Genomic DNA, 12199 nt, shown 5'->3' on the forward strand with positions numbered 1-12199 from the left:
CTCATTAGAGATAGTCATTACATGGTGTTACCGCAAACCCTTCCTTATCGTGTTTCCACCAAGTAAAACAATGTCATGAAAATACGTTGTTACATGCTAAAACAATTTTCATCTCATGATCAGTGAGACGAAAATTATTTTAATGACATTGTTTTACTCATTTCTCAAAAATTACACCTCAGCAAGTAATATTTTCAGGGAAGCTTTCTACTATCATTATCTTCAAACTGTGTAAGTTTAAAGGCAGTGGACACAATTTGTTATTGTCAAAGACTAGCCTTCACATTTGGTGTATCTCAACATATGCATAAAATAACAAACCTGTGAAAATTTGAGCTCAATCGGTCATCGAACTTGCGAGATAAAAATGAAAGAAAAAAACACCCTTGTCACACAAAGTTGTGTGCGTTTAGATGATTTCGAGATTTAGTTGATTTCGAGACCTCAAGTTCTTAATCTGAGGTCTCGAAATCAAATTCATGGAAAATTACTTCTTACTCGAAAACTACAGAGGGAGCCGTTCCTCACAATGTTTTATACCATCATTCTCTCCCCATTACTCCTCACCAAGAAAAGGTATTATGCTAATAATTATTTTGAGTAATTACCAATAGTGTCCACTGCCTTTAATGTAAATCTGTGGACATTATGTTTTTTGTCCTACAAAAAGTATATAGACCCTTTAAGTTGTTTTGTCCTCATCATCAACAACAAGCTTTTCTGCTTGATTACAACTGCTTTCTGCTTCATAACTACAGGCACATGAAAACCAGCAATGGGTGAAATTCAATTACTCGTTGATATCGCTGAAACACAAATCAAATCATTTGAAGTCTTTATCTATTTATTTTATTTTTGTGATTATATTTTACTGCACTTGAAGAAAATCGCAGACTATTCTACAATTATGTGACATTGACCGCACCAATTGGAAAGTTGGTTTACTCTACGATATTGACTGCAGTTGGGGCTCTATGCCGGATGCACTCGACTTTCTCAAAATGAAGTGTCTAGGACTCGTGGAACTCCTTAAACAAATAATTTCAACAGAGGGGTTTAATTTGGTTGGTCCAATTTTTGGTTTGACATTTTATGTAACATGTCACGCCTCTTTGATTATTTCATCCTTTTTTGTTGTGCAGTTTTCATTAGTACAGCATCGGATATGGATGTTAAGGCGATTGATAAGCATGTTATATTATTAATAAAATAATGACAAATATTGGTAACAGGCAAACAATGAGGAATGCCAGGGCCCAATTTCATAGAGCTGCTTAAAGCCAATATACCGGTACACTTTCGGAACAGAAAAAAAAAAAGTTCACAGATTTACAAATAACTTACAGGGTTTACAGAAGGTAATCGTGAAAGACTTCTCTTGAAATACTATGCCATGAAATGCTTTACTTTTTGAGAAAACATTAACACAATTATCAATTCTCGACATCAAGAATTGCGGATTTTTTTTAAACACATGTCATGACACGGCGAAACGTGCAGAAACAAGGGTGGGTTTTCCCGTTATTTTCTCCCGACTCCGATGACCGATTGAGCCTAAATTTTCACAGGTTTGTTAATTTATGTATAAGTTGTGATACACGAAGTGTGGGCCTTTGGAAAATACTGTTTACCGAAAGTGTCCAAGGGCTTTTAGCACAAAATATAGCTAAGCGCAACAAAATTATGCTTACCAGAATGAGGTTACCAGCCAAAATACAATGTCAGATGTACTTTTTGCGACTGGTATCCTGCACTTTTCTGCTGAGCAGAAAAATCATTAAGTAATATTTTCTGTTTAATCAGCTCTATGGAATTGGGCCCACTTCACAAACTAGCTTCCATGAACCCTCACAAAGAAAAAACGACTCATCTACCCACCTCATTTATATGATAATCATGCAGCAAATTGTACAGAAACCATTTATATAATTGCCTGTGGTTAATGTTTGTAGATTCGTCTTTGTAATTAATAGAACTTCAGCACAACTGAAAAAGCATTAGTGTGAAAAGGAATGTCTTGGTTTTTAACAAAGATTGTTTTTGCCAGACTTGTTGATGGAAGTTTTCTCAAATATGACAATCATTTCACTGTTTTAAGCATAGGTGTTGCTAGGTTGGCAGTTTGTTGCAGATAAGAAGTTCAAGATATTTTATTTTCAGCACAGCTTAACAGCCATCCTAAGGCTTAGGTTTTAAAGCTAAGAAGTTCAAGTGATTTTTTCCCAGCACAGCTTAACAGCCATCCTTAAGGCTTAGGTTTTAAAAGGAATATCTCAACAAAAAACAGACTTGTTGATAGAAGTCACAGACTGTTTAAAGGTGTTATGCAGGAGTTGTAATGATAAGAAACATCCTCGTTTAAAGGAACACGTTGCCTTGGATCGGACAAGTTGGTCTATAAAAAAAGCGTTTTTAACCGTTTGTTATAAAATGTGTATGGTTGGAAAGATGTTTTAGAAGTGGAATACAATGATCCACACAAATTTGCCTCAAAATTGCGTGGTTTTTCCTTTTACTTTGCGAACTAACACGGTCGGCCATTTATGAGAGTAAAGAATTTTACTCCCATAAATGACCAACTGTGTCAGTCTACAAGGTAAATGGAAAACCATGCCATTTCGAGGCATGTCTGTGTGGATCATTGTATTCTACTTTTAAAATATCTTTCTACAAACGGTTGCAAACGCTTTTCAAAGACCAACTCGACCGATCCAAGGCAGTCATGTTCCTTTAATTTTAGTCTGAAAGCTCGCTGATAATGAAGTTCTTACTAGAACCATTTTTTTCTGTTAAATGTCTCTCTCTGAAATGATTGTCATATTTGAGAAAACTTCATCTGAAAAACTATATATTAAAAAACCTAAAAGACGCAACATCTGAATTCGGTTGTTACAACAAAAAATTAGGCTAGTGTTTACATGCTATTTACACTATTGTGTTCCGAGACAATGGATAAAGCCCAAATTTTCAAAGGTTTTTGTTTTCACATGGCCAGTATCACACAAAACATGAACAGTGTCTGCGACCATTTTATGATGACCCCACTGAGTGCCCTTACCCTACGTTATCGTTCACAAGATTTTATACGCAAGAATCGCGCCCACCTGAGTCTGCTAGTTCTGTATAACATCTTTAAGCGTACATGTAGGTGTGGTGTTAAATGTGGCAGCTCATTGCAGATAAGCAAAGGTTAGGTTTGAAAAGGAATACCTGAAGGTTTAAAATATTTTGTTTTTCCAGACATGTTAAGAAGATAAGCAGTGGAGATGTTTAGATTTAACTGATATGCTACAGTGACCTATAGAGGGCTGTCATGTCTACGGTGGAAGGGTTACATTATAAGCCGATAAGACTTGGTTTAGGCAGGGAATAAATGCAATAAACACGGTGCAAGTGCCCCTTTGTCAGTCAGTAGTAGGGATTTGAACTATGACGGTTTAGATAAACTTTTAAAAAGGGCTTCTTGAGAATTTGTTGACATTGCATAATTTCCTAGAGGGGGATTTAAACCTGCATCCTCCAGGTAAGTGTGCCAGAGCTCTACCAACTGAGCTCTCATCAAGCCTAAAATTGGCAGTCTCCCTACCTTTGTCAATATCTTTGCTTTGTGTGGGGCGAGGGGAGGGGGGTGTGTGCCAAGCAGCAGAAGCTTTTCAACCTTTACAGGGACACGTTGCCTTGGATCGGACGAGTTGGTCTTTGAAAATCGTTTGAAACCGTTTGCTATGAGAAGCACATGGTTAGAAAGATGCTTTAAAAGTAGAATATAATGATCCATACAAGCATAGCTTGAAATTGCACGGTTTTCCCTTTACGTCGCAATCTAACACGGTCGGCCATTTTATGGAGTCATCATGTTGACTCCACAAAATGGCAGACCGTGTTTCTTTGTGACGTAAAAGGAAAATCGTGCAGTTACGAGGCATGTTTGTGTGGATCATTATATTCTACTTTTAAATTATCTATCTAACAATTTGCATTTCATAACAAACTATTCCAAACGCTTTTCAAAGACCAATTGACCGATTCAAGGCAACGTGACCCTTTAACTGCTGTATAGCCAGGGATCACACCTAAGCTTACCAAACCATACAACCTGGGAACTTGCAGCAGAGGGATCACCTTATAAGGGGATGCAACTTTTTTTGTCTTCAAACTACACAAAAAAAAAAAATTACAAATAGTCTCATTGCACAGAGGGTTGAACAAATAAGTAGGAAAAAAGGGGGAGTACATTCAAAACAAGGCTTGCCCATATTAAGTTGCCAAGGATTGGACAAGTTTACGCAATTACTGTGACTCAAAAGTCTGCCAATCCAAACTTAAAAATGGAAACATCAGGATAATACATTACCTGCATATTACATGTAGGTACATTGGACCATTAAAAGCATTTGTTTTGAAATGAATATGGCTGGAAATATGTAAACAAAATATTGATTTACACAAATATCCCTCAAAATGATATGATATCTCGTTTCCTCTGTGAACTACACAATCCCAAACTTTGGTGCTACAAAATGGCATATAACTCCCTTTAAGTACAATTCTACTCAAAATCCGTTGTGCGCAAACAAAATCCACAGAATATATTGAAGTGAATCTACATGTCAAGTATTGCCAACAACCACACAGCACACAGTGGATGTTAGAGATCTATCCATATCGATTATCATATAGCACTGTACATGTTTTCATATTGCGAGTGCTATTATTTATTTGCATATTGTATAGTTTCTTGTAAAGCGCTGTGGTATAATAACAAACCAGTAGCCTGTGCAAATTTAGGCTCAATTGGTCATCGGAGTCGGGGGAAAATAACGAGAAAACCCACCCTTGTTTCCGCATGTTTCGCCGTGTCATGACATTTGTTTTAAATAAATCGGTTATTCTCGATATCGAGATTGATAATTGTTTTAATGTTTTTCACCATAACCTTCTGTAAACCCTGTAAGTTATTTGTAAATCTGTGAACTTTTAATTTTTTGTTCGGTTCAAAAAGCGTCCAATGGCTTTCAGGATGAATAGCAAAAGCAAAGGGAAACTGATGTCATAAATGATTAGATTAAAACTGTATCAGTAGTTCACTTTACGACTTCCACTTGCAACTGACCTGTTGATGTAGCCGGGCAATATTAACCAACAAGGAAGGAGTCTGGGTACTGGATTCCCGGGCACGTGACCATCAAGGGGAAATAGTCAGATTCCCTTTCCTGGTCAAACATCCTGGTTTATTGTAAGGTCAGTTGCTCAGAGTCGCCAGGCTATGCAGTACTGCCTTATAGCTTCAGTAGAGTATTAGTAAGTATTGAAAGCTTGCTTTGAAAATAAGTTATAAATGTTGACTGTAGAACTTTAAAGGCAGTGGACACTATTGGTAATTACTCAAAATAATTATCGGCATAAAGCCTCATTTGGTAATGAGTAATGGGAAGAGGTTGATAGTATAAAACTGTGAGAAACAGCTCCCTCTGAAGTGATTATTGGTTGGTCATTTTATGCATATGTTGAGATACACCAAGTGAGAAGACTGGTCTTTGACAATTACCAATAGTGTCCACTGTCTTTAATTAATAAACACATTGGTGAGTTGATGTTCTCTGGTTGGTCATAGACTGGTCATTTGGGGGTGTATTAAAGGCACTGGACACTATTGGTAATTACTTAAAATAATTGTGAGCAAAACCGTACTTGGTAATGAGAAATGGAGAGCTGTTGATAGTGTAAAAAGTATAAAAAGCCAAACATCCTGGTTTAGATTCTCTGCTTGGTCATAGGCAGGGACCAATTTCATAGAGCTGTTTAAGCAAAAAATTTGCTTAAAGCATGAAAATAGCTTGCTTACTTTCTGCATGTTACTGGCCAAAATTTCATGCCATATATATTGCTTGTGACTGGTATTTAGCTGTTGTTTACTTAGCATAACAATTGGGTTGAGTCTTGGCCGGTTCTCTGATTTTACTATAAAGCAAGGATGTTTCTGCTTAAAGCCAATTTTTGTGCTTAAGCAGCTCTATGAAATTGGACCCTGGTCATTTGGGTTGTATTAAAGGCACTGGACACTATTGGTAATTACTTAAAATAACTGTGAGCAAACAAAACCGTACTTGGTAATGAGAAGTGGAGAGCTGTTGATAGTATAAAAAGTATAAAAAGCCAAACATCCTGGTTTATTGTAAGGTCAGTTGTTTAGAGTCGCCGTGCAAAGCAGTACTGCCTTTTAGCTTCAGTATAGTAAGTATTGAAATTTGAGGTCTTGAAATCAATCATCTGAAAGCACACAACGTCGTGTGACAAGGGTGTTTTTTCTTCCATTATTATCTCGCAACCTCGACGCCCAATTGAGTTCAAATGTTCACAGGTTTGTTAATTTATGCATATGTTGATATACCAAGTGAGAAGACAATACCAACAGTGTCAAGTGCCTTTAACATGTGATATAAAAATTATGTTTGGACTGTACTCATCAGTAGTCGTCCTTTGCCATGTATTCACTAACGCGATGCGTGATGCTCTTAAATTTAACATAGAAGTCCTATATTGATAAAAAAGGGTAGATGGGACACCTCATTGTGATCCTCACAGTGATTTCAAAATAGCTGTCTCAGTGAAACTCTGTCATGTTATAGACGATGTGACCTCTGACTGTAACTCGAAAACCATTTGACATGATTCGCGCGCATTATACCGCCGGGCAAAACCTTTGTGTTTTGGCAGCCAGCTAAAAGTACAGGCAATCTTACCATGACTATATGTCTTTTTGCCCGGCGAAACAGTGTTTTGTCAACAGAGGGCGGTTTGAATGTAAACATAGGTCACATCGTCTATAGTGGACAAGGCTGTTGTCTACATGGAGTCATCCATGTTGTTTAGAATATATTACTTTTTTAGATTGTGGGGTGGATACGTTCCTGGTCTATTTGACTTTTTTGGTGACTTTTTTTAATTTAATTTTATGGATCTACATATGTGTTACATAAAACAAAGATTGAATTCATTTTGTTCCTGCATTGTCTCCGACCATTATAATTTCATTCAATGAAGTTTGTCTTTGTCAATTTCATGGAATAAACCGTCCAGATTTTACCTCGTGATTATATTTTGTGACACAATACACTCACATGCATCCATAACAGGGCTTGCCCTTAACACTAGCCGGGCGTACATTGTCAAGTAAAAACCACCCCTTAACTTGCCCTTAGGGCTACTTAAATCTGTACAACCTACACTTGTTTAAGATGCTCATATGTTTTCCATTCCATCTGAATAATACAATTTTTAAAATGTGTAAATTTATTTTTTAGGTATTTGAATGTAACTTAACGCGGTATTTGTACTGGTTGTGATTGCTACCACTAATGCATCAAAAAGATACGTTTATGACAACATGTTTAAAATCAGGGCTACTGCAACTTCCCGAGGGGCAAGTTACATCTGTAACTCCCTGAGTTTATTAGCCCGGTTGGCTACTTTTACGAAAAAGCTTAAGAGCAAGCTTAGGAGCAAGGTCCAGGGTAATATTATACATTTGTGCATAAATAGCATAAAGGAAGCTATTAATTGATGTAGCGTGTCCTGATCTGAAATGTTCTCTTTTCCCTTCCAGGAAGGAGCCACCCACTTCGGCAGATGCACCCTTCAGTCCTTCTGATCCCCCTGGACTGGAGAGCTCCCTCTTGGTGGAAGGGCTGGACGTCTTCTCAGAATACAGCTTCTTGATCGAGGCCAGGTACAGAGGGGACTATACTAAGATGAGTGGAATGTCGTCTTTCAAGACAGCTCCTGGAAGTAAGATACCTGTACTAACTGGGCCCAATTTCATAGAGCTGCTTAAGCAAAAGATTTTGCTTAACATCTTTCTGCAAAGCAGAAATGAGCAGGACACCAGTCACAAATTGTACTTGTGACATGGTAGTTTGGCTGGTTACCTTATTCCGGTAAGCTTGATTTTGTTATGCTGAGCCACTATTTGTGCTTAAGCAGCTATATGAAATTGGGCCCTGGAAAAAAAGAAAAAAAAAAATCCCCACAAAAGAAACCAAACAAACTAACTTTGAAAAAACTCTTTCATGAGCTGACCGGTCGCTAGCGACTGGTTGAAATTCCTTCAGAAAAATAGTTGCAAAAAACAAAGATATGAAGTGCAGAATGGTTGTTTAAAACATAAACCAAACATTTTTTTTTTAACTCTTCCATGCGCAGACTGGTCGCTAGCAATCGCTTTGCATTCCTTACGTAAAAAAAGTTTGTAAAACACAAAAATAAAGATCACACGGCCACACAGTTTGCAGAATAGGAAAGAGGACTCTTAAAGGTACTATTGTGACCTTCCTTTTAAGAGCTGCCGTTTATAAAAAAAACAAACAAGTAAACAATTAATGTGTCTATTAGATCTATCACTAAAACAAATGTTTCTTGTTAGGGTTAAAGGAACACGTTGCCACGTTGACTTTTCGAACAAACATGGTTGGCCATTAAATGGCCGACCGTGTTAGTCGACGAGGTAAAAGGAAAACCGTGTAACTTCGAGGCATAACAATTATTTGTGTGGATCATTGTACTCTACTTTTACAACATCTTTCTACCTATGCATTTTATAACAAATCGTTACAAACACTTTTCAAAGACCAACTCGACCAATCCAAGGCAACGTGTTCCTTTAAAGGGGCTACATGTATGACGACTCATCATGATCAAAGCAGGCTTGTGGCTGTGCATGAAATTACAAGTATGAACTAACCAAAGGTCTGTAGCCAGCCTCTTTCTGTTTTACAGATATTTCCATGGTAAATGTTCCACCAGTCTATCCAACCTTGTTCCTCCTGTCAGGGTGTTTGAGCGTGAGACCAGGCTTTCTGCTTGTTCTCATCCTTATACTGTGGCTGTGCCGAGATGTAGAACAAAGAGCTACTCCAGTAGCTTTTTCCCTCGTACTTCATCGCTTTGGAACTCCTTGCCTGGTGCATGTTTCCCTTCATCCTATGATCTGCCATCTTTTAAGAGCAATATCAATTCCTTCAGCTCCACTGAGTTACAACATTTCTATGTTTTCTTCCTTGTAGCCCTTTACCTGAGTGGCTTTTAGCCTTGTTTTGGGTGAACTTGCATCCCAAAAAACCCACCTCCCACCCAGTTACTGGTGACCCGCATCCTTCCTCTGTATCTAATCTATAGAAAGCATGTGCAGTGACTGTGTGAGAGTTCATACATGTTATTCCCTGCACAGCCACCACAGGTGTACCCTTGTTGCATAATGAGTGTGCTTTCAGATGACTGAGATATGAACTGTTTCAGGCCAGAAGTCTTTTTTTCAGATTTGAATATTTTAGCAAGAAATTACCTCTATAAAAAAAACTACATTACACTAGAGGGAGCCGTTTCTTACAATGTGTTATACTATCAAAAGCTTTCCATTGTCCATTACCAAGTAAGTTTTATGCTAATAAATGTTTGTTCTGATTGCCTTCATCATTTCTATAAATAAATATTTAAATTTTTTTTATTCAGCTTCTCTAATGTAATAGTCTGAATAAACGATATGTAATTATTTTGCAACGTTTTTCTATCAGCGCCAACCACAGCACCACAGGATGTCACTGCAGAGGCTATCAGTGCTACCAGTGTTCGTGTCACATGGACAGCGCCCCCTACCACATCACTGAACGGAGACTTGGTCGGTCATAAGATCATGCTAAGTCCGGGCGATGATGTCATCACAGTCATTTCTACTGAAACGGTGAGCATGCTATGTTCTATGTACCTGCGAGGGTAGAGGTTTATATTGTTTTCCAAGGGCCTGATGTAATGCCAGGGTCCAATTTCATAGAGCTGCTTAAGCAAAGAAAAATAGCTAATTACCAGAACATATGGTTTCCAACCAAATTAACACGTCCTGTGTAAAATTTGTGGCTTGTATCCTGCCCATTTCTGCTAAGCAGAAAATTGTTAAGCATCATTTTCTGCTAAAGCAGCTCTATGAAACTGGGCCATGGTGACCAACAAGCCACATCAATAGACATTAATAAATACCTTGGACGGTTTCAAGTCTCTGATTGGTCAAAACCCGGTCACGTGTGGGCGTGTTAACAATGGTATAAAGACCGGCTTTGGAAAATAGCGAGTAAGTGGCCACTAAATCAGCATACATTGTGTAAACCTTGCGCGTTGCACTGTATCGCACGCTTATTTATATCCCTGTTGGTTTCATTGCAACTTCGCGCACTTACACGTACGCGCACTGAAAATGTATCAATTTTGAGTGCGCGCGTGTAATATGTGTGCGCGTATGAACTAACGCCGAGCTCATGCGCGCGTTTTATTGCACAAGGAACAGCTATCGTCCAATCATTTGCCTCCTTTGACCCCAGTAAGGGCGCTGAACAGATCATTATTTAAAAGAGTCACTGGTCTCAAAGATCAGTAATGTGATTAACGCATGAAAGAGATGGGAACCATCAAAAGCTCAAATATGGCCCCTGAACATGTCTGGAAGTACCGCCGAGAGAAAAGTCACAAAATTTGGACAATTTTAGCTGTTTAAATTGCTAAAAAAGGTATTTATTAATGGGAATAACAGTGTTCGTACCCGGTCTTCACTGCGTGGTAATGACCTTGGTTGGTGGCTGGCGCTGTTAACAGCAATATTGTTCTACTGTTGTGTTTAAAAACCCAGTTTGTCTGCTGCCCTCTAGTGTTTGTAAAGCTCATCTTCATAAATGACATCATTTTTAATGTATACAATTTCTCACAGGTTGCATTGGTGGATAATCTACATCCCTTCACGAACTACACCATCAGTGTTGCTGTGTTTAACAATGCCCTGGGGATAGCAGCAATAGGACCGTCAAGCAGACCTGTGGATGCTCAAACATTTGAAGCAGGTAAGGCCATACACCAGCTAAAGAGCTCAGCCTGGAGCAAGTAACCCTGACCAAGTGGTTAGACTGCAGGACTTGCAATCACAAATTTGTGGGTTCGAATCCCCAAGCTTACCACTGATTTCACAATGACTTGAATTTACTGCTAGTCACAAATTTCTTGATATGTGTAATTCATAATCTTAGTTGTTAAACCAATGTTTGTATGAGAGAGATGGCTGTTGCCAGCTTGGTGTTTATATCTCTTTGTGGGTGTTTGCCAAGTTCACTTGCTGGGAAGAATATTCAAACAAGTTCGGGTGGCGACTAGACTTGACTAACCAAAAATCATAGAGCACAGGGAGATGGACTATATCGAAGCATGCACTGGAGCATGTTCAATATGGTCACATCGAGAGCTACGACAAAGTCTCTGGTCAAGTCTAGTCGCTCTCCAGTACGGCCTTCGGGATTTGATTTTGATCCTGGAGCCGCGGGCTTAACCCGGTAAGATGCTCCACATTAGTCTTTGATTGAAGCTGCTGTTATCATTTTTCGTTAAGCGCGGTGTGCCATTACACTTACCGTATTTTCCTGCAGATAAGACGCGTCTTATCTGACTTTTTAGACCCCAAAAACATCGATGCGTCTTATCTTTCGGTGCGCCTTGTCTGCTGACGATTGATTTTTTTTTTGATGATCACTGCGTGAAATAAAAAATACCCTCATGTCCAGTTCAAATCAACAGTCTTTGTGTGAAGAATCCTTACTCAATAATGCGGTCAAACACGGCTATTCAGACACTGAGACCGTATTTTCGTTCAAACAATGACAAAATCCCCCAGACGTTCCAATTATGCCAACAATACTGCAACGTGTTTATTTCCCATGACCGTGCTTTCATTCCATCAATGTCGCAATGCGTCTAGCTTTCGGTCCAACAGACGTCGGCGGTGTACAAACGTTTTTCTGTGTGGCCGGGTATTCGTTCCGAAAACGATTGACAGTCAATAACTTCATAAAAACGTCATTCACCCAACCACTATTGTGTGGTAAACTTTGAGGTTTTTTTTTTATTGTAGAGAACAATTATCTCTGAAGTGTGCTTTAGGCTGAACGTATTTTAAAATGATGGGGTAACAATTAATTTTTGTGTTTGCCTCTTTTTAGACCTTTGTGATTTGGGAACTTAACTGTCATCTTTGGTAGGAAAAGAGTTTTATATTATTGTTACAATACACGTTCAAATCGTATTAATATTTATTGCCTCTTTTTAGACGTTTACTTTAAAAAGTATTATGTGAACGTAGCATTATCTTACTAGGTTATGATTTGTATTAGTT

General features: G+C 38.4%; 1 protein-coding gene across 5 annotated transcripts in view; it reads left to right on the forward strand.

Annotated features, from left to right (window-relative positions):
- The window catches only part of LOC117304262 (receptor-type tyrosine-protein phosphatase delta-like), a 110644-nt gene that overhangs the window by 49669 nt on the left and 48776 nt on the right, over positions 1-12199 (forward strand). For 4 of the 5 annotated variants that reach the window (XM_033788654.1, XM_033788661.1, XM_033788655.1 and 1 more), the window contains 3 exons: positions 7607-7788; positions 9570-9736; positions 10751-10880. In XM_033788654.1, coding sequence (XP_033644545.1) covers positions 7607-7788; positions 9570-9736; positions 10751-10880 — 479 coding nt within the window. Of the gene's footprint in view, positions 1-5259; positions 5302-7606; positions 7789-9569; positions 9737-10750; positions 10881-12199 lie in introns of those variants that run through there. The other variant, XM_033788675.1, reaches the window with a different exon arrangement.

Source organism: Asterias rubens, chromosome 2 (genome assembly GCF_902459465.1).
Source record: "Asterias rubens chromosome 2, eAstRub1.3, whole genome shotgun sequence".
Classification (NCBI taxonomy): Eukaryota; Metazoa; Echinodermata; class Asteroidea; order Forcipulatida; family Asteriidae; genus Asterias; species Asterias rubens.